This window comes from Montipora foliosa, chromosome 6 (genome assembly GCF_036669935.1).
Source record: "Montipora foliosa isolate CH-2021 chromosome 6, ASM3666993v2, whole genome shotgun sequence".
NCBI classification, from domain to species: domain Eukaryota; kingdom Metazoa; phylum Cnidaria; class Anthozoa; order Scleractinia; family Acroporidae; genus Montipora; species Montipora foliosa.
In genome coordinates, this window is record NC_090874.1 from 64,688,705 (window position 1) to 64,711,204 (window position 22,500).

Consider the following 22,500-nt stretch of genomic DNA (forward strand, 5'->3'; position numbering starts at 1 on the left):
TATAGGCCCGGTCTTTTGCCCCTGGGTATGCCCAACCACCACCCCATCAGGTACTTTTAAAACTCGTCCCCACTTTCTCTCAACCTATCAAAATGGCGCTCAATGATCAATCGTAAAGATGTTGGCCTTCAACTCGTATTCTATCCAGTCTTAGCGTTAATACATTGGATATTTAGGTCGCTTTAACAAGACAAACCAGAAATGACTAAGGAGAGTGTTTACGGCTGCATTATTAAAAGCCAATTCTTAGCAGAAAATGCTATCGATCTTCTGCTTTGTAAACAACAACATGGAATATTCATCGCTCCAAGTTTGCGAGTTCTTGTCCCGGAAATACAGTAGCAAGATTTTTTCGGTTTTGGGGTGCGTAATAGGCCAGTGCGGGCAATCTGTTGAACTTTTTTTCCCCTTGTGACAAAAATAGACCGCTGCAGGTAATCTGCCGTGCGGGTAATCGTCCGGAAATTACGGTACATGTATGCATAATAATTATAATACCTCCAAAAGTCAGACATTAATTTTTGTTACGGTAATAGACCTATTTCAATAATTATATTAAAATTCAGTCCTAAGCAAAAGGCATCTCGAGGCCTTGAAATAATGAATTTTCTTTAGGACTGAATTTTAATTAAAATTCAGTCCTAAAGAAAAGGCATAATATATCGAAATTGGTCTATTATTACAGTATATGTACATGTATATCACCTCTAATATTGCCTGCCTATGATGTGTTTCCTTCAGCAATCGTATGGTTTTATCCAGTGCTGTGAAAGAGACCTAAGGATTTTTTTCCACTATAGCCAAATAAATGAAGACCCAGAGGACCTTCATGTTGGAGGTAAGTAGTCCATTTTTAATAACTAAATTATGTATGCAAAATTAATTTGCTTCTTATTCTGAATTTTGTGTTCTTTCTCAGATGAGATGGAGTTTGAAATTGTCTCAGATCAGCGAACAGGCAAACCAATTGCTTGCCATGTGATTAGACTAGAAGCCGGGTCTGTGTCTTTTGAGGTATGTTTTTTCTTTGTTTATTTTATACTGTAAGCACACGAATGATGTAGATGGTACAAGTTATGTGAAAAGTACTTTTTGTGCTAAAATTAGTTGGAAACAAAGTTTGTGATCTTACCATAGAGTTATTGGTGTAAAACCAATAATTTAGATGAGGGGAAAAAAGTGTGCTTTTTATTTAAATAACATAATGCTTACTGGTACATTATTTTGTATCACTGGGCTGCTACTTTTTAAAATCATGTAGTGGCCCATAATAACTACTTAATGACTGATCGTGAGGTTGTTACACCAAAATCTCAAACTGAGGCCTTGCGGTGTTAAGATATGCACCAAATTTTGTCCCTTTTAGCCGAGGGCTTGAAATTGCAACCAGGATTCTAAGTTTTCTTGGTCCATAGGGCGTTTTAGCAGTTTTGTTGGCGTTTTAGTCAGCTTTTTCTGAGCGTTAGCATTTTCACATTAATTTTCTCAAACATTACCATCTTTACTGGGCATTGTTTAAGCTGCTGGTTAAATAACAAAAGCACTAGCACATACTAAATAGCTCTGATATACATGTAGGTGCATTTTGAAAACAAACGTACATGTATGCACTTATCTTTGACCTGTACTATAAGGGTATAGGTTAATGTTGCATTTACCTTAAGGGTAAATGCTGCTGTTTATCCTTACTTGAGGAGTAGTATTTGGGGGACACAAGAGCTGCTTAGTAAAATCTGTGTGCATCTACATGTACATGTAATTTCGGGGGCTTTCTGAGATATGTACAGTACAGTCATTGTAGCCCTCGAGACCAGCAGCTTGACAAAATTTGATAAGCTTTGAGTGAAAACTGGAATTAATGTGGACATAAAGGAGGTGCCAGGTGGAACATGCTTTTTTCCAGTCAGTTGTGGTTCTCAGTTGCTTCAGCCTTTCATGTTTTCTTATCTTATCAAAAGCGAATGGTAAAACCAGTTTCTTTTCTTTAGATTCGCAGTGAAGAAAAAGTGCATGGAGTCATAGATGCTGAACCCAAATTACCATTGAAGAACAGTGTGAGATCTGTAAGTGCATACACTGTTACAAAAATTGATAAAAATCATTGGTTACTGGTATCATTTACTTTTGTTCATTGATGATTGTTACAGTAACCCTTCACTCTATGAACCGGTCCCTTTTGATTTGAGTAAAATCTGGAATTGTGACTCATACACCGTAGGACAGAGTGGATCAAAGGGAATATAGTTTTTGAGTGGATGTCTGTGATGTTATTACAGTTTCACCCCTGAACAAGCGCCCCTTGCCAAGTAATATCGTCTGGCAATAGACAAAGTAAAATCTACACGTATCAGTATCTTCATAATACAGTCTCTGTATTTTTTTCTCTTGTGTTTTAGCCATCAAATGGTGTCATTGATCCTGACATGGGAAGGGTCAGCTATCAGAGAAATGGAGTAAGTAGATTATTGTACACATTGCAGCTCAAAAATAAGCGGACTCCGTACCATACGCACTTGTTTGTTTGCACAATTTCATTTGACTTGAATCAAAGTTAATGAAGCTGGGCCAACCATGGAAAGAAGTGTTGCCACTCATTTTCTCTGTTGTCTCATTATTTTCACGCAATACTGCTTTGTGAGTAAACTCGCTATCCTAAGGGGAGTACATTTACAATCATCATCATCATCATCGTTGTGATTGTCGTTAATGTTTTTAGTCTCAAGTTTGTCTACAGAAGCTGAGTGCAAGTGCTCTTAACTAATAATTGAGGAGACTGTGCATGTACTCTACATTGGACCCACGTAATATGTAGTGGAGTGCTGGTTACTCGTCATGATTATTCTATAGTCCATAGTTTAAACTGTTGAGAAAAGTCCTTGGTACATAATTTATTAAGTTGTCCTATACTGTACATGTACTTGACTGTACATGTGTGTACATGATTTCATCTGTCTTGACAAGAAGTAATAGGGTTTTCTCAGCATACATGTCAGAGTACTATCCCATACACTGTAGCATGATTAGTGTGCTTTTGTTTCAATCAGTTATGGTAGCAAGTACACACTTTTGGGAGGAAATTTCAAATGGTCAAAGTACATGTTCACTGATCTGCACTGAAACTGAACTGCATAGATAGATTAAATTATGCTCAAAATGTATAATGTAAAGTGTGTTTTAGTAATAATTGCAGTTTATCTTATGCTTATGTTGATTCTCTTTTAGGAATTCTTTTACCTATCTTTTTCGTCAAATGATGTCATCAACTCTGAGACTCCTCTCCATAAAGGAGACAAAGTGGAGTTTTATGTAGCCACAGACAAAAGGTGAGTGTTATCTGTGCAGAGAAAGGAGAGGCCTGTTGCATTAGAATTCAACCAGGGTCAGCACAAAATCCCAAGGTTTTTTTTATGAATTATTATTTTGGTGGTCTTGCTTTGAATTGCATGCACATGATGTAATATGGACCTGTATGTCTTGATCTGTTCTTTCCCAACAAATAAACTGTAATCAAATTAACACACTGTACTGGAGCAAAGTTGTCTGCTGTTGGTCAATCGATTTGGCAACTTCTTTTTTCGTTTTACATCAAATCGTAAGACTTGCCAGTCAATTAATTAAGAGACTATTCTAATCACATTTTAGTTGCCATGTAAGTGCACATAAACAGTTTGTAACTTACTATGTTAAATTTAATGTTGGACTGTTCTTTAGAACCGGAGTAGTCCGAGCTCGAGAAATAACACTATTGGAAGCAGTGGAAACTGAGAAATTTCAGGTATTTAATTTATGCTTACTTTAGAGGATGACTTGAGGAATACCTTTTCCAACTCACATGTCAGGAGATGTACTGTAGATGTCAAATGCAAGTGCCTTTTTAAGAGAATGGAGTAGAGAAACAAATTTTGGTTGCGGCAATGAATTTGCATGCAAATGCTTTGACCACAAATTGACACCTCTCCAGACTTGGTTATCCTGGATTCTACGTTTTCAGAACTAATTGTTAGCAGAATGCTTTCCTCCATCTTGGTCGTTTGTTACAGTGATGTTTAATGAAAATTAATGGTTATTTTTACACTGTATTTTTTCACCCCACAAGCTGCTAGCTTTGCTTTTAAAATATCCTGGCAATGAATTCGATACAACGATCAGACTGCATTTAGTTACAGGCAACTGTTTTGTTTCAGGGAGTTGTTTCTTCAATGAAAGAATCATTTGGCTTTATTGAGAGGGCAGACAAAGTCAGTGAGGTGAGATTTTGTTTCACTTTAAAAACAGGGTTGATCATCATCACCTCTTGTTACTTATATGAAATGTGGAAACCACTCAAATCACAGGCGTTCCTTTTTTCCTTTCTGTCTATTTTCTTGGTAGATTTTCTTCCATTACAGTGAATTCATTGGAGATATCAATGAGCTCTTGTTGTGTGATGATGTGGAATTTGGAATACAAGCAAGAAATGTAAGTGTCATTGGTGGAGCAGCAATACTGTATTTCTCTAGTTTTTGTACAGTATGAAAGGGTACATGACAGTAAGACGAGTATCAGGTTTAACCTTTTCACCCCTTAACTTTTCCCCCTTAATGAGTAAAATCATGTGATGTTAGACAAAGAAAAATCTATAAGAGTCAACTGCTCTTTGGAGGAAATTGTTTATTATAACATAAGAATTCATGTGCATATGATAACATAGAAAGGAATAAGAAAGTTGCTTCAATGTTCTTTTGTAGGGCAAAGAAGTGGCAGTACGCATTAAAAAGCTACCTGAGGGTACAGTGAAGTTTGAAGATGTGAGCACTATCAGATACCAAGGAACTGTAGATCGACCTTTAAGTAAGTCAGCTGCAAAGAGACAGCATGACCCACTGCATGGCAAAATAGTGTACACACTACCTGGAAATGATGATGTGGAGGATGAGATTGTGTTTTCGGAAAGGGACTTGCACGGTGACCTTTCCCTCAGAGCTGGGGATATTGTGGAGTTCAATATTGCAGTTGGTATGTACATGTAGTTTTTGGTTGAACTTTTCAATTTGGCCCTTACAAATTCACTTAACAAATTATACGTAAACTGCAGGGCCCAGTTGATAAAACGATGGATAGCCATATTTTCCGGATAAATTACCATCCAGTGGATAAGTCATAGTGAAACCAATTGGGCTATTCAATGGAAAGTGATTTCTCCGGTGGATAGCGTTATCCATCTTTTGAACAACTGGGCCACATGTTTGACAAGGTTCTACTGTAACATTATGTAACTTATTAGTGTCAAGTTTATCATACAGCGTAAAAATATTCACACAATCATGTTTGTTGTTTAGATTGCAGAGACTCGCTAAAAAGAGCTACAAAAATTAGCTTGGTGGATGTTGCAGAAGCAGACGATGGAGAGACAAGGGAAATGGTAATGGCTGCAACCCTGTCAACTATATTCAAGGCAATGTACAGTACAATCATGTACATCGGGCCTTTACATCACTGTGCACTCATTACAGAGTTTCCCCTTTGTGCAGGTGTTGTCAACCATGCAGTGTACATTACAACATGCTTGCATCCCAAGTAGTAAGAGCTCCTGCATTATTCATTTGAAAGAGAATGTGATATTGATCACTTTTTGACATCAAAATTATACAATACATAACCAGCAGTGTTTCAACGTAGCTGATTTTACTTTCTTGAGGAACAAAAGCTTGAAACGAACTTAAAGGGCTAACAAATGGTGCTCCTCTTCCCCTACTTTATTGAAGTGTACTGTTCTATTTTTTTGTGTTTCAGCTTCTCCCTCTCTCCTTACCCTTATTTGGATTAAAGAATTTCAGTTAGAACTATAGATTATTTTTTTAGGCCCTTTAAAACCATTGACACCGTAAATGCCCTATGACACCCCCAGTTGAAGAGTAAAATCTGTTGAGTCTCACTACTAGGGGTCAATTGGACAAAGACAGAGAGTTAGACAGAGTTAGACAGTATAAAAAACCAAGTACAGTATGGCCAGTTCAGGCCTGCTTGGGAGTCAAACAGGGTTACCATATTTACCTGTGTATAAGTCGACCTCCCATTTTTGATGACAAAAAAGGAATTTCTTAATTTCTTTGTTCAAATGTTCATGGGATACTAATCTTGTATTCTTCGATTTATGGAACTGTGGATACACAAAAAATCAGGGCCTCTGGAAGCGCTTAATAGTTTTGTGGTTCAGCAGTTGTTGTATATGCGGGCATTTTGTCCTTGAGTTTCGAAAAAGTTCTCAGAAAATCTCACGTGTAAACTTCAAACTAACCTGTTTCGTTTTTGAAGGATAAAATGCTTTAGAGGATAAGCACAACATCTCATAAGCAGGCGTCAATCTTTGAATTCAAAATAACTTTAAAAAAGATGCGAAATGTGCAAGGTTTAATTGGTCCTTGACTTATAATTTCTCACATGACAAGCAAACAAAACTCATAAACCAAACGATATGAAGTTTGCGAGAGCATTTAAATCAGCCAGGTTTGTATAAAGAATAAAAGACAATCATCACCAACTAGCATTTTCAGGCAACATAAGTGACGATGCTTGCACCCAAACACGAGGTGTTGCGCCAGGATACTAAACCTTTGAACGATCGCGATTTATTTGAAGAAACTGAAATGCCTTTGAGAGCTTTCCGCCTTTGGAAAACAAAAATTTCCAGTGTATATTATTTTGATGTTTGTGCTTGTGAGTATCTTCAACATTTAGAGTTTGACAAATCCTTTTTCATTTCAACTGGAATTGCTTACATTCATTTTAAAGCCTTTTGTCATTGATCATTTTGAAGTCTTTTTTCCACTGCATTTGTTATGCCCAAGACAACATTATTATGTTAATTTTGAATAAATTATTTAGCTGGAACTTGGCTCTAAATCTTTGACCCATGTGCAAGTCGAGGGTGATTTTTGGAGCTTCTTTTGAGGCCATAAAAGGTCGACTTATACACGGGTAAATACGGTAAATAAAATGTTTTTCAAATCTTTGAAAAATCAAAGTTGGCAAAAAAGTGTTAGACACAAGATAAGGAAAAGATTGGGGACTTTGTGTTGTCGCCTTTGTTATAGACACCTTTAAGATCTTGTCTTAAATTTATTTGATGTGTTCTAACTGTTCATTTTTAATTTATTAAAAGGGTGTAGTTGCATCACTAAAAGAAGGATTTGGTTTCATACGGTGCTGTGATAGAGATGCAAGGATGTTTTTCCACTTCAGTGAACTTTTGGATTCTGTAAGTACAGACACACAAATCTGCATTAATTATACTGCAGCTTGGTAGTCTCAAAGAATTGACCAGTGGTTTTGTGTGTCAAAGTTACTGTGTTACAGAGTTATTAAGAATGAATTTCAACTTGATGTGTATTGCTTCTCTTGCTAGGGTCACCAGATTCAAGTTGGTGATGAAGTGGAATTTTCTGTATCTGAGGTTGGTTGATTTACTTTTTACTTTGTTTACTTGCTTGATGCCATTTGCAGGACTATTACAGTTGTACCATTCAAGAAACAATGTAACTCCAATTATGTTTGTCCAGTTGTCACACTTTGCCACTGGTATCTCCATGTACATGTAATTAAAGTCTGCAAACCACAGCTTGTCATTAGACAAAATTCCTCAAGAATTGATATTATGATTACTTTGAAAGGCAACATTTAACCTTTATCCGTCACTCTGACTTGCATGCCCAATGCAGGGCTCGAAATCGCAACCAATACAGTTGCATTTGTCACTGAATTTTTTCCCTTTGGGTCTAAACTATCTGGAGAATTAGTTGCAAATAAGCGACTAGTTTTCACCTTCACTATTTCAAAATAAGCAGTTGCCACTTTGCTGTTACTTTTGCTAAAAAAAAATAATAATTATAATAAATGTACTTTCCATGAATTTTCTTTCATTCTGCAGCTTTGGAGCACAATTGTACATGTAGTGTAATTTAGCTGCATTGTTATGTGCACAACATCATTTCCTCCCTTGTGGTACCCTTTTTTTAACATGAATAATAAGTTGCAGTGTTCCAGATAGGTGACGGGTCTCGGGTCAAAAACCCGACAAGATCAGCTGCATGACTCGACAAATTAATGGAAAATTTATAATAATCTTGTGGGATCAGTGGGAATTGACCCGTTGGAATTCCCTATTGGCACCCTGCCTTAAAATCTTATTTGGAACACTGAAGTTGTTGTTGTTGTCACATTAATTAGGACATGTCAGCCATTAAACGCCTCCATGCTGTTAGAGTCAGAGTTGTACCAAAGGGAACAATCCAAATGGAGGTACGTGTTAAACCAGTATTATGTAAACAAAATGCTTTGATACCCAGGTTTTCTTGCTTGTGGAAAGTTAGCAATAAGAATAATTTATTGTAGTTCAATGTTAGCATTATCATGTTTTTTAAATTGTGGAGATTTGTATCCTCAAAATCGTCTACTATGTTGTCTTCTGTTAGGGCACAGTTCAAAGGGTGGATAGCATTATCCATCTTTTGAACAACCAGTGCCTGGACTCAGTGCCATATGAGGTTTTTTCCCCAGGAACTCCAGTTTTTCTATGTCATCAATGCAAGACTCAATACTTTGGGATTTATTCGATCTTGTTTAATTTGATTTACATCTTCCCAATAACATTATTAGTAGAGCACTGATGCTTAACCATGTATTCTTGAGACTTAAGTAACGTGATTATTATAAGTAGTATATTATTCCATTTGTTGGATCAAAAATCCTTGTCATTGCATACAGTATCTATAGAAATATCCCTCATTCTCATTGATACGGCTTTGTCTCTTGTAGAAGATAACATCTGAGATCTACAAGGGTTATGTTGAACGAGAACCATGTTACAGCACACGAAGCCCTAGAAAGGACAGCAGGTTTGTGATTGTAAACATGTTAGAGTTCTAGCACTAACATAACACTGTAGAGAACAACAAACCATGTCTGCCAAACATTCACATGCTCAACATATTCTCGCTAACATAAAAAGTACATGTACTATGTGACTGTATTAATATTTGTTCCACCGTGGAATAAGTCCAGAAATCAGATGTTAGGTGAGTTTTCAAGCCACTTTCAGGGCTAGTACAGTCTTATTACCATACAGCAAAAGAAGAATTTCTAGCCCCCACTTTTGTATTCGATCTATGGCATAAAAGTACATGTAATGATCTCATAATTATTGTATAGATTTACCCAAGCATAAAGGCAGAGCTATGAGATTATTTATTCTTACAATAAGTTAACCTGGCTTTAGCCTGCAATCTAACCAAAACCCAGTACCTGGTCAGCGGTCAACTTAAAAAAAAAAAAAACAACAGCTGACCTTGATGAGCTCAAAACTTGAGCCCATGGTATGTTCACATGATACTGGTCACATTGGCACACAATGTGGATGGCCACGTACGGTTGTATGTTGACCAAAACCAAATTTTATTGCACAGATGGGCTAGCATGTTTTCTTACCCATTGTGCTCCATAGCTCCACTATAAAAGAACAAGGTGTTTACTTGGTGATTACTGTGCTCGGTCCCCTGTTGTTATCTTGCATTAAATGCAATCATATTATTATTGTAGAATTGGTGTACCTGACAATCAGTGGCATTTCATGTGATTTCTACTATGCACTCTGCAGTATTCATTAAAGAAAAAAAAGAAAAAAAATAAGAAAAAAAAACCGTTTCAAGATAATTAACCCATTCACACCCCTAGTCAGGCAAGTAAAACCGTCTAGTGTTAGCTGCATGTAGAGTACAATCTCTAAAACTTGCTCTTGGTTTGGGAAGGGTTGAGAATAAAAATGATAAAAAGTCAAAGCCAGATCCTATTCTTTGTTCCTTCAGACAAAATAAATGACATTGTTACGTACCTTGACTTTCACTCGACAAATCGAGCACTGTGATTGGTTGATTCTTGGTAATGTGCCCCTTATCAAATTCAAATGAGTCTGACTGGGATACAGTTCCGCTATTGTTGCCTGCTTCGGATGTTTTGATGCGATTGTTGAAGGAAAAGTCTTAATAATCATTTATAACAAAGTACTGAATGCCTGGTCCCTTGGGAAACTAGTTAGTTTCGTCAAGGGAAACATCAGGACTCGAGGGAAAACAAAACTAACTGTTTCCCTCGGGACCATACATTAGGTGTATAATGATGCCAACCTACGTAAATTGTTCCATAGGGAAAGTGAGTCTGGTCTGATCAATTGTTGTATCGATGGAGTGAGGGAGTCGCTACCATTTGACATGAACAGCTTTGAAACCAGGGGAGGATTACAGTATGGAGACATGGTGAGAAATAATCATGTTACAGTTGAATTGAAAGGGTCGGAGAGCTGCTAGAAAGATTTGAAGTTTCTGTACATGTAGGACATTAAATACATCTTATTTGATGGTTTAACATATAACACGCGCAGGTACAGTGTATTTTGCGAGTTGCGTAGTATTTTTCCTTGCCCCTGCGGGGCTCAGAAAATACTAGCAATGAGCAAAATGTCCGCAAGTATTATATGTTAAACCATCGAATAAGAGATTTATTATTCCACTACAAAAAAGGTGTTATGTTGCTTCAATTTTATTTGGTAAGTGTGTTAAAAAAATGCATCATCTGTTCTTCAGGGCGCATGTGAACGATGTAAACACCACAAAAAGCCAGCCAATGATCTTTATTTGATGAGATAAACAAAATGACAAGTGACAAGCGAGTACAAGCTAAATTCTCAGGCTTTGTATGTTGTTGAAAACAACTGCTTTCATCGAAAAACTCCTGTTCTGTCCGTATTTGCTCTGTTCTACACCGGTCAAATCAGGACACTACAGTGTATTACTGTCTCATATTTTGTGCGTTCTCTTGACCAAATATGGTAAAATGGTGTAATAGTGGAATAATAATAATCAATATTACATTTACAGCATGTGATGGTGTAAAGTAGCACACAGCATTATTGTAATACCAAGCATGAGCACTGTTATGAAGCCTTTAAAGTGGTACATGTATCTTAACGTACTGTCCATCTGCAGAGAGTATTCACTTGTCATGTCTTTCTGATGAGGACCCTAACAAGTTACAGCAGTTGATGCGCAATAGTTATGCTCAAAAGTTTCCATAGGTCAACAGTTCTCAGCACCTACCTATTGTGTTAAGGCAGAGGGGTTGGTCATGATTGCACTGGACTCCTGACCCCAAATTTGCATGTGCAAGGCCTGGCTCTGTCATGGTTTTGTTTTCCTAAATAAGGAACTTTTCTCTACACTATCTCACTGCACCCCAGGTGTATAAAGGGGTACCAGCAACAAACTGTTAGTCACTGTCATTTGTATTTTATTATTTGATATTTTCTTAAACCAAATCGTGCTTTATTTCTCTGCTACTGGGTATTGTTAGTTTACCACAGTTTGCGTACATGTACGTTTAGCTGATTTGGAGTTCATGACAAGATCTTATCAAGTAACAGAAAACGCATTGATCAGCGCGCCCTGCTTTCGTCATTAGAGAGTTTAAGCAAATTGCTATGGCGGGCTCTAATACGGCTGCCGGAAGTAAATTTCTTCAAAAATGAGACACTGTGCATGTTAGTCGGTTACGGTCAGCCATAGCGCGAAGGAAATGAAGCGGAAAATCGACCAGTATTTTACCCAAAGGTACCCATTAGGCCTCACAAATTCAAAAATTTTCTGGGGGAGGCCCCCCTTACCCCCTAGTGACGACCCCCTACCACACCTATTCGGACTTGGCACAGCGTGCCAAGATGGCGGCAGGGCCGCCATCCTGGTCCTTGCTATATGTTCAATTGTCCCTGCTATTAAAAATCATAACAAAAACCCTGAACTCTCGTTCAGGGCATGTGAGAGGTTTGGTTCTTGGTTTGTGTTATCTGTCTCAGCCTTCAGTTTTGGCAAATAACACAAACCTTGGCTTTGATAATTCTCGCTATCATGCTCAACCTAATGCAATAATAATTGTTAATTCATTTCTTCGATATAATTATTTGTTTAGTCTTGTTTTGGGTTGGTACCAAGTCAGACCAAGACAATCACTATAATAATTATTTCTTATAGAGATGCTATTTGTAACTCATAAACCTAAAAATTATTTTTACTGTCATGGGACAGACATAAGGAAGTCACACTTTATTGTTGGTCTCATAATCAGGTGGAGTTCATCGTGTCTGAAAGCCAGAGAACTGGATTTAGGCGAGCTGTGAATGTAACTGTTTTAAAAAGAAACAGTGAGGTGCGACACAAGGTGAGATATTTTGAACGTTACACAAACAAATTCCAATGAAGAAAAATTAATGGTGATGACAATCTTAATTGTAAAGATGTTGGTGCTGGTGATGATGATGATGATGGTGATAACTAGTACAATAATCATCACTTTGTGTGCCTTTTTTAACTCATCAATGGAAGGGAATCAGTGTTCCTGTATTAAACTCGCTTGCTTGCTTGCTTGCTTGAATCCTTCCTTCCTACCTACTGGACCTACCCTCCTTCACTGATAAATTGATACCGGGTTGTTTTAAGGGATTTGTTGCAACGCTCAAGGAGAACTTTGGTTTCTTGGAAACATCTGAACATGACAAGGAGGTGTTCTTTCATTACAGGTTAGTAAATTAACCATTTTGCAGGTTTCTCCTAAGTTATAGGTATTTCTCCTTGCATAAGGAGTAAAGTATGTGCCTGACCTGTTGATATTGGTAAATTTTTGCACTCTAAGTTGATCTCTTGACCTACAGTAGTACCTCGATCATGTCGTGGGAAGGTTAAAGGGGTAGTGTCACGCTATTTTAGTCAAACTTCAAACCTCTAAAAGACGTCCTTGCATCAATGAAAACCTAAAAATAATGCTGTAGTTTTGTTGCCAATGACCATTGAAGTGCACTGAAGCTATTCTTTGTTGTTTGCACGACGACGGATAAATCGCTATCCAGCGAATAAACATTGGCAAAACCAATTGAGTTATCCAGTGGCTAGCGCTATCCACCCTTCGAATCGCCTCTAAAAATGAAAAGATACTTAGCAATATAAATGTAGTAGTGTCAAGACAAGTTAAAAAGGAAAGTAGCTAACTTCCGGGTGCTGTCCTTGGCTCTAAAATGTTGCGTGTTTAAGCTCCCTAATAAATCAGTTTTGTTTTTCTTGCACTTGTACACCAAACTACACTTGCCTTTTTTTTTTCAACTACCCCATCTCTTCCATCAGAGTAGGTGTTCCAACAGTTTAACAGTGGTCATAAGGAAATTTAGGTTTTTGGCTTAAAACTAGCAAAATTTTCGTGAGCAAAGCAAGGTTTGGATCTAATTAATTTGCCCAAAAGTGTTTGGCTCCGAGGCTTTGGCAGCTTCCACTTCATGAAGAAAATTACCAAAAGACAAAGATGACATGAGGCAAAGGGAACAAGGGAACAGTACCTACACAAATCACTCAGTATGGTACTTCCTAAAAAACGATGATTTAAACCAGGCTTTTCAATAAGTGCCCGCCACCGGAGAAATTCGCTGGCTATTTGAGTTGAATTTGCCGCCTACTTTGATCGAGAAATTACCTCAGACTTAACGAAGAACACAAGAAATATGCGCAACGGAAAACAAACTTTAGATCCTCCAAGCTTTGTTCGTAAACACACAGAAATCCAGGGGCACAAAATTTATTTCAGAAAAGTTACCAGAGGAGCGTGTCCTCGGACCCATCTACATCTAGAAGCACGCTTCTTTCGGCTCGTGTTGTCCCTTCTACGCCAACTCCTTAAATTTTGCCACTTACTGGCATTTCTATTGAAAATCCTTGGATTCTTTAAGGTGTCGAGTACACAAAGTGATAGCGCTCTACCACACTAGTCGACATCCGCGTGGTTGTGTGTAAGACTGCTGGATTTAATCTTTGCAGTGAATATGAAGGCGATCCAAGTGAGCTTGTCCTGGGCGATGAGGTGGAGTACGCAGTAAAATGCAAGAATGGGAAAGTCAGTGCAGAGACTGTGGTCAAACTCCCGCAAGGGTCCATTGTGCAGGAACAGATTCAACCAGAAGTTTTTCTGGGAAAAGTTTTGAGATCTTTACGGCGTGCTGATCCTCAGGTATGTGGCATTGAACTACAGCTGCTTTTAAGCTTAAACAAAGCCTTTATTTAAGCGCAGACATTACAAGTTGGAAGTGGGTTTACCTATGTTTTGGAATGAAAGTATCTCCGAAGCCTCTGAAAAAGAGCAGACTCAAAAATGAGCATCCCCCATTATCAATGTTCACTGATTACAGTTACGATTATAGCTGCTGTGCATTGCTCAAAAAGTACACGAAAAGGCCTCGCAACGTTTTTGCCATTGCAAGTATGTTACATTGGATAGTGTTCTGTGCAACTTGACGTGCCATGGCGTTGCGAGGCAAGTTGCGCGAAAATTTTCAGTGTAACAGCGCATTAACAACGAGCTGCGCTAGCTGATCAGAAGTGCTCTTCTAATTGGGAAGACTGTCAACCAACTTAAACCACGTGAAATAATAAGAGAGCTTTAGATTCTAGGACGAGGACTAGAACGAGTACGAGATTTGATTTCCCGTTTTTAGCGAAAATAATTAGGAAATTTATAACCCGGACGATTAATCTTACTCTTTGCTAGCTGTATAGGTTGCTCAGTTGTTCTCATTGCTGGTAATTGAGCCTTTTTGCTGATAAAAAAATGCAAAACTGCTACCGTTTTGTTGACTTGTTTTGACACAACAACATTTTTGCAAAACCTCGTACTAAACTGACGACTGTATCACGGTTTTCCCGCCAAAATGACGCTGGTTTGCGCACGCTTGTTCTATGAGGAAATCTCTTATTCGTAGTAGATCTCGTCGTAGAATCTAAAGCTCTCTACTATAGCAGACCAAATGACGGGGAAGGAAAAGCGGGGCACTGAGAGAAAAACGTCTTGGAGCTGAGTAGAGAACCGGCAACGAACTCAACCTTCGTAATTGTTACTTTCGCCACAGCGCCAACCTTGCAGAGACTGAAGCGCACTGAAAAAGGACTCGTTAGTAGCCCAAAAGTAGAACGAAGTGTTTAAAAGAATCTTTGGTTGTTTCATGAGTAAATCAGTGGGGTTTTGTCTTGTTCATTTGCGCAGCAAGTCGAGTACTCTGGTTTGATCAAGCGAGTTGCTTCCGAAGAGCAAGACAGTGAGGAGGAGAATGGAGTGGAACAGGAGATACAAGACAAGGACCAGTCCTTCACTGTAGAATATGGCATCACAAGCCTTGTGGATAAGAAGACACTCTTACAACCCGGAGACAAGGTATGTTCGACAAAATTTTTACTGGCGAAAAATAGGCCTGCTTTTCTAGGTAAGTGAAATTGGAAAACTCATTAATAATTCATGAGCAAACGGCGGCCATCTTGGTGTACCCAACTAATCCTCTGGGAATCGATTTTCATGTAAATAAATTATTTTCCTTTGTTTCGGTGGAAAAACAAGGTAACTGATCACGTGAGTGATAACACTCTATGTAAAGCCTCATTTACACTAGCAAGTTTTCCTTGACGAGTTTTCCTTGGCAGAGTAAATGGAAAAATATGACACGTTTTTCCTTGGCAAGTGTCTTTGTTCAAAAACTAGGAAAACTTGTTAGTGTAAATGAGGCTTACTGGGTAAAGAATAGTAATGAGGCTAATATTTTCCTCTCACATTTTACACCATTGTCTGGACTCTCAAGCGACACGCTTTTTGTGGAATGTTTTTGAAGCCGTTCAATGAACTCGCATGTCTTTTTTTTTTTTTATCGAGTCGAAAACCACTGAGCTTCGCCCCGTTGTTTTAAACCTGATGAAACACTCCTGCCCGTTCATTAAACAGTACGTAATTGAAGAAGCAAGATGATACGGAAAGGGGACGAAAATAGAATGGCTTCCAAAAATGACAACAAGAAAGAATGCAAAAGTAATAGGTAACAGTTTGAGCAACATGTCGTCTTTAACGGTTTTCCTTGCTATTTCTGTAGGTGCGTTTTCAGATTGGAGTGGATAAGCAGACAGGCAAAGAAAGAGCTATGAAAATCGTCAGTGTTCGTCAACGCGTGCGGGCACGTGTTGAGTCAGTGAAAGGCCAGGTACGTTTGAAACTTTGCTGCTGAAGTTGTTCATGTTATTACTGTACACTTTAAAGCTTATATAGCTAGCGGACTTAGTTTCTAAGTAACAGGAGGTGCTGCGCCAGGGGATGCTTCAAACGCTAGAATAGGCCAATTTCGTATTCTTAAGGTTGAACTGAATCTAGCATGAAATGGAGGCTAATGCGGGCAAATGAATTTGCATTTGAAAAGATTTGCCCGCATTAGCCTCCATTTCATGCTAGATCCAGTCCAGCCGTGAGAATTGTAAAATGGACTCTTTGGCTCTAGTTGATAAGCAGGGAAATTGAAAAGCTGAGGTATGGAGCTTTGGTCCTTCGTCTGGGCTAATTAAGGGATTGGGGATTGTTGTTGCTTTTATATTGCATTGCAGAGCAACTCTTCAGGAAATGCACAATAGCCAAAGGCAGTAGCCTAAGGAAATAATACAATAGCGCTGTTCCACAAACAATGTGGTATGAAATCCAGTCATAGCCCACTTTCACTTTGATTCGCTCTGATGAAGAGCTCACTCTCGAATCGTCGACTTTTTCGGACTTTTACCGACTCAGTTGATGCTTCGTAATTCACAGTGAATTCGATTTATACAAGGCAAGTTTCTGATGCGTTTGTTTTCTTTACCAGTTTGGTTTTATCGCTCACGAAAACGAAGAAGGCAAAAACCTGTTCTTTCACATGAGCGAAGTGGAGGGTGAAATGGAAATTCAGGTAAGTGTTTACGGATCATCCACGCGATGTTTTTGCCATGACATTAGGAAGTACAAGAAATGAAAAAAAACTTCTCGAAAGCGGGTGACCCGAAAAAACAGACTTCCGGTCCATGGACTACCCGACGGACTACCCAGAGGGTTAGGGTTAGAATTGTTGATTTGACATCGTTAGGCTGCTTATCGCTCTTGCAGCCGATTATTCTTGGTCTTTTAACCAATGATGTTTCATTTTGATGGCGTTGTCGTGGCCGTCGTCGTTTCTTTTCCATCATGTTGTTTTGCAAACTACAGCATAGAAATATGCTAAAGCGCATGCTCACGTGCAGAACGATTGCTTTTCCTTATTGTTTTGTGGTTGTTCCTGTTTATTAAGGGCGCGTTCGATTGAGCCTATTCCGGAATAAGAATACGTGGAGTGATGATTTAAACCACTATTTGTGGCGTTTTGCAGAAACAAGGACAATAAAGCTATGTTTAAAATAGCATTTTAGCAGATGTTTGACAATATTAATGTGAATCTCTGCAAAAACGAAGGATTTCTAACTTTTATTCCATGCATTCCTATTCCGGAATCAGGGTTGTCAATAAGATTTGAATTAGGTGGAGAAATTGTGCACTGAGTTTGACTTATTGACATGAACAAAAATTGCCTTTCCTCAGAGTAATTATAACAAGTCTCACTTCCTGAAAAGAACATTATTTCTTCTATGTGGAAAACGAAGACAGTCCAGCCGTAATCCAGGCAGATCTGTCACCAGTCTTTCTCTTCTGTCCATTCAACATGGCGGACAGCAGAATCGATCGCGTTGTTTTTCCGTACGCGTGTTGAGTAAATTATAATAGAACTCGTTTAAAATCACCCAACAAGCAAAGAGGGGACAAAATATCACCAAAAACCACTTTCATTGATGACTGCCTTCAGGATATATTGAATGTTTTCCAAAGTAGCAGGCTCCTTAGTGGGGAGTAGCCGCCGGAGTTCGCCGGTTGCCGGCTTCTAATAAAATCCCTGCGGAATACGGTCAATCGAACGCCCCCTAAGTCTGCATTCGTTTAGATTTTAAATATCAAAATGAAAATACTGCCGTTCTTTTTTTCACATTTTTACCAATTTTGGGGTGAAATTCTATCGCTGTGAACCCGACAAGTTTGCTTTGTTTTCTTAGCATTTGTTTTCAATACACTTCATTTAACGAGGGACCCGTATTTACATCTTGCTTACTCTTCCATACGGCCCTGCACAAAAATTAACATTGAAGGACACTCGCGTAAAAAGCCGTAAATACATATTTTTTGATCGCACCTGACGTTACGGCGGCTATGTTGTTCGAAAGAACAATAACGCAAAGTCTTTTGGGATTTTGACAATGATCACGCAAAATTTGAGCTACTCTTTTCTATATTATTTTGGTACCAACAGGGCCGTCTTATAATCGCGTGAGTGTAATCAAAGAAGAGAAATAAATGTAATCGTATAGGAATACGTAACTTCTGGTGCAATTATAGGCCATTTTCGAAATATCAAATATTCGGCTTGATCGTGACCTGGCCAAACGCACGGAACGTATCGCAACAGGGTGGCCAAACGTACGCAACATGTTGTGCCCAACAATGTTGCAAGATGTTGCGTTGAAATGTTGCGAGCGTTTGGCCCGGCCTTGAGGCATTGAGGACAAAAACAATAGAAACACGTTGGAATGAATGTGAAAAATATTTGCATATTATCCACTTTCCTTTGTCTTTGTCCTCTAACCTCGCTTGCAAGCTGAATTTGGATATATCGAAGAAGGCCTAAGCCATAGGAGCTTTGATATTTTTCTTGTAAACTCTTTGGCTTTTTGGATTTCCATTATTTGTCAGTTTTCGCGAGGCTTTATATAGTGCCCAGCTCTGCAGAATACATCTAAAAGTCTCTGCGTTGTCTTTATTTTAGCCAGGGGACGAAGTTGAATTTGTCGTTGTACAGAACCAGAAAACTCGTAAAATGAGCGCATGCAGCTTACGGAGAATCAGGTCAGTGATGATTTCTCTCCACAATCAACGATATTAGGGCCGTTTATATAAAGAGTAAATAAGCCGCGGCTAACTCTGGCCGCGGCTTACTTAAGCCGCGAAAGGAACTATTTATACGAGTATAAACTCCCCGGCCAGGATAAGCCGCGGCTTGAGAAAGCCGTGAACGTAGATTTTGTGCCATTTATACGGGGTGTTCGCGGCTTACGTAAGCCGCGGCCAGAGTTAGCCGCGGCTTATTTTCTCTCGTATAAACGGCCAGTTTTAAAAGTACTTGAGAAATTGTATCCTACACTGGCCACCAAGAGATCCGGCTCAATCCCCTTCTGGGTTCGTACGGGTCGTGGAAAACCAGGAAAGTCGTGGAATTTAAAAATTTCATTTTCCAGGCCTGGAAAGTCATGGAATTTTATGACCGGTCGTGGAAAAAGTCATGGAATTTTAAGTGCTTAAAAGCTTGTATTAAGCTCCCTTTCGCATTGCATTCCCCTTTCTCCTTATCCGTCTTGCTGGTATGCAATGATCGTGCTCAAATTATGGACGAACAACAGGGAGGGGGGAGGGTTGTTATGTGAGAGACGTGTTAGTAGCACTGAGTTTAAGTTAGGAAGGCTGTAAGTTTTGGTTTGGATTGTTTTTTGGAAGTATTTGTTGCATTTTTCCGAAATGTATCGGTGTATACCAATATTCAATAGGCTATCGGTTACAAACAACTTTAGTATAAATAAACTGGTGATTATACAAAATCGCGCGCTCTCATTGGCTCACTATCTCGGATTATCATCCGATAATCACCTCGACAGTAGTCGTTTTGCCACTGTTAAGTGAAGATGATTTCGCGATGAAATGTTTTGTTTTTCTCTTTTGTGAAATAATCACTGATGTATTTATACTAAGACAATTATTCGCCGAAGGCTCAGTGATTATCGGCGAATATTCACCTCGAGTTCGTCTCGGTGAATATTCACTGATAATCACTTCGCCTTCGGCGAATAATTGTTAATTATTCCGTTTCGTAGCAGAAGCGGAGCGTATAATTGAAGCAATGATCAGTCAATACAATCTGTAGTATGTAGTTCGAAATCTGCAAAGTAATACAAAATTCTTGAGATAATAGGAAGTACGAGAGAATATTTACCCGATGGCCTTCAGATAATGTCTTATCATAGTTGTTTGTCAATTGGTTAGTGATACAGTAATTAGGCAATTATCGTTTGTCACGTTATGAGCGCGTAATTATGTGAAATTATAATCAATGACGATACAGTACCGAACCATTTACTGTCCGGGTGGAACACGTTCTCAAATTTTCCAAAAATAAAAGATCCCAGGTATGAAATCTTGAAAAACGTTTCTCCTTTTTGCCACTCAGGCGGAAGTTCTTTTTAGGGCTAGATTTCACCATTGGATTTTCCCATGAGTGTAGTATTCAATCCTCCTTTACTCCAGTCATCAATGAGCAAACAAACCCGATAATAGTTTCTCACGAGCGAAGAATTTGCTTGCCGTTCAATTTTCACACATTTTGTTTTGTCTCACTTGCAGCGATTCCCAGAGGCCAGAGAGGCTCATACGTAGAGCTTACTCTGAAAACACGGACAGTCCTGGGCCCAAGTAAGTTGTCTTTTAAACTCGAAATAATATTAAGCTGTCAATTTGTTTATAAATATAAAAGTTCAACAACGCTAATGCACATTATATTAAGAGTAGAGTATGTCACCACGGTGTCTGAAAATCAAACCATTGGAGTGTTTATTTGTGGAACCAGAAGCACCTTGAAGCGTGTAACTTGCAACTCTTTTCGTTGGAACAAAGATGGGGATTTTAGGATACCAATTTTATGCCCAAATATGGACAAAAATAAGATCGAAGCTGCACGCGCGGAAAAATGCACGAGCTACGTTACATCCAAATAAGGAAAATTTTAAACTTAAAAAAACCCTAGCTCTGAACCAGAGTTTAAAACTTCAAGGTCATGAGCTTGTGGTGGAACGCAGTGGTTGAGGCTCTGCGACAGATGGAAATACTTCTTTCTTTCCTCGTTTGAGAGAGGTCCTTTGCATTGCGGCCCGTGTTTTCCACTTCCAGTTTGGGCTAAGTGCGACGAGTTTCATCAATTGTCATAAAATGAAGTAAACAAAAATTGCAGCACAGCACGGAGAGAAAGAGCTTGGTAAGATGTCGATATACGACATACGATACGTTTTGGCAAAATGCAAATCTGTTTTATTCCTTAATAGGACCAAAAAGGTATCAATCGTTCGAATACGGGCGTATTAATCCAGTAAAGAGATCGCTTTTTGGTGCCACGAGGAAGTGGAGCTAGAAGGGAGTACTGATAGAATAATGGTGCGCTGCTTTAACCATATTGAGCACAAATGAAACCACACATATGAGCATACGCGAATATGAGCATACGGTACTGAAAGGACACTGATTGAAATCGCACTTATATGAATTGTTTTTCCTTAGGATCGAAGTAATTCGCAAGCCAACAGGCCCAGATGGTACGCGAGGGTTTGCGCAACCTCGTACCCTTAGATCCTTGTCCAGCCCATCATTGGATCACGCCTGCACTTCGAACAAAATGCAGGCACTAAGCCTCTCTGACAGAGGCAGCATGTTTGAGGACCTTGTAGCCAAGATATGCGATTAGGATTTGGTTGAAGTTTGCAGCAAGGATTTTTTTTTTTTTGTATTATAGGACTTTTCTTGATTTTTGAACAGTTTGAATAGCTTAGTGACAATAACAAACCAAAACGTGGTTTTAACTGAATTTTGCTCATTGTGATACTAATTTAGATCGCTTAAATAGTTCATGGTGCTTCTTTGATGTGACTTTTGCAGTTCTTGTAGTTTCTTTTGTAATGAAGTCCAAGCGGAAGTTAAATCTTAGAGTAAGGTGGAATAATCGTATCGTCTTTTTATGACCATCCCTAATCGAAGGCATAACGGACTCGTGTGACCGCCATAATTTGTAGCTTAATGAAATAATCCCAAGGAGAATTTTTTAAAAATCACTCAAGGAGCGTTACTGCCTACAACCAGGCCAATGGAAGGATAAAAATGCCCTCTAACATCAGAGTAAAATGTTGAAAGTACGACGCCGTATTAAGATGTGGGATAGTCGCGGACTCTTTGAATTTAGAATCAATCGGAATAGTCTAGGTTGTCTTTAATAAACTATCAAAAGGATATGTCAACTTTAAATATGGTGCAATAAAATCTATGTCAAAGCCTTTCCTTGTTGTAATGGTTTTTGGGCATTCTTTGTTCCGCACGCTTTGGGTGTTCCCGCAGGCTTTCCGGGGGCGGGCGTGGTCCCGCATACGAATTTGAGGACGTTCTCAGTTTCATTAGCCTTCTGGGGGCCGAAATGTTTGAGAAGCATTAGGCATGCAGTCTCCTTTCTCAGTCGACGGCAATTCTTTTTGAAAGTTTTATTTAAGTTATTTTTTTTCCTCAATTCTTCACAATATTCCTTTTGTAATTCCTTGAAAACCCGCAAGAGGGCGTTTTAATTTAGAAACTATTTCGAAGGAATTTAAACCTCCGCTGACTTATTTTAACCCCTGCTGAGAAATTTGTTCTATAACGGGATTCGTTTCGGAGAAAGCAGTTCAACAGAAAGAAGGGACTTCAATTTGACGCTTTCCGGCATGTTTCGCGGCTTCTCGA

General features: G+C 38.8%; 2 protein-coding genes across 3 annotated transcripts in view; one reads left to right on the forward strand and one right to left on the reverse strand.

Annotated features, from left to right (window-relative positions):
* LOC138008155 (cold shock domain-containing protein E1-like) overlaps positions 1–22,061 on the forward strand; it is a 32,312-nt gene extending 10,251 nt beyond the window's left edge. For both annotated transcript variants that reach the window (XM_068855381.1, XM_068855382.1), the window contains 24 exons: positions 742–838; positions 920–1,014; positions 1,989–2,063; positions 2,397–2,453; positions 3,223–3,323; positions 3,712–3,775; positions 4,185–4,247; positions 4,372–4,458; positions 4,728–4,995; positions 5,319–5,401; positions 7,142–7,237; positions 7,385–7,432; positions 8,206–8,277; positions 8,794–8,873; positions 10,178–10,286; positions 12,148–12,240; positions 12,519–12,598; positions 13,881–14,070; positions 15,100–15,267; positions 15,971–16,078; positions 16,724–16,807; positions 18,743–18,822; positions 20,368–20,436; positions 21,295–22,061. In XM_068855381.1, the coding sequence (XP_068711482.1) occupies positions 742–838; positions 920–1,014; positions 1,989–2,063; positions 2,397–2,453; positions 3,223–3,323; positions 3,712–3,775; positions 4,185–4,247; positions 4,372–4,458; positions 4,728–4,995; positions 5,319–5,401; positions 7,142–7,237; positions 7,385–7,432; positions 8,206–8,277; positions 8,794–8,873; positions 10,178–10,286; positions 12,148–12,240; positions 12,519–12,598; positions 13,881–14,070; positions 15,100–15,267; positions 15,971–16,078; positions 16,724–16,807; positions 18,743–18,822; positions 20,368–20,436; positions 21,295–21,478 (2,451 nt within the window). In that variant the 3' untranslated portion in view covers positions 21,479–22,061. The remainder of the gene's footprint in view (positions 1–741; positions 839–919; positions 1,015–1,988; positions 2,064–2,396; positions 2,454–3,222; positions 3,324–3,711; positions 3,776–4,184; positions 4,248–4,371; positions 4,459–4,727; positions 4,996–5,318; positions 5,402–7,141; positions 7,238–7,384; positions 7,433–8,205; positions 8,278–8,793; positions 8,874–10,177; positions 10,287–12,147; positions 12,241–12,518; positions 12,599–13,880; positions 14,071–15,099; positions 15,268–15,970; positions 16,079–16,723; positions 16,808–18,742; positions 18,823–20,367; positions 20,437–21,294) is intronic.
* A 185-nt stretch (positions 22,062–22,246) lies between these two features.
* Positions 22,247–22,500, reverse strand: part of LOC138008153 (transient receptor potential cation channel subfamily A member 1-like) — a 73,705-nt gene continuing 73,451 nt past the window's right edge. Inside the window, exon 30 of the mRNA XM_068855377.1 lies at positions 22,247–22,500. This exon is cut by the window's right edge and continues 552 nt beyond it. The gene's annotated coding sequence lies outside the window, so the exon portion shown is untranslated.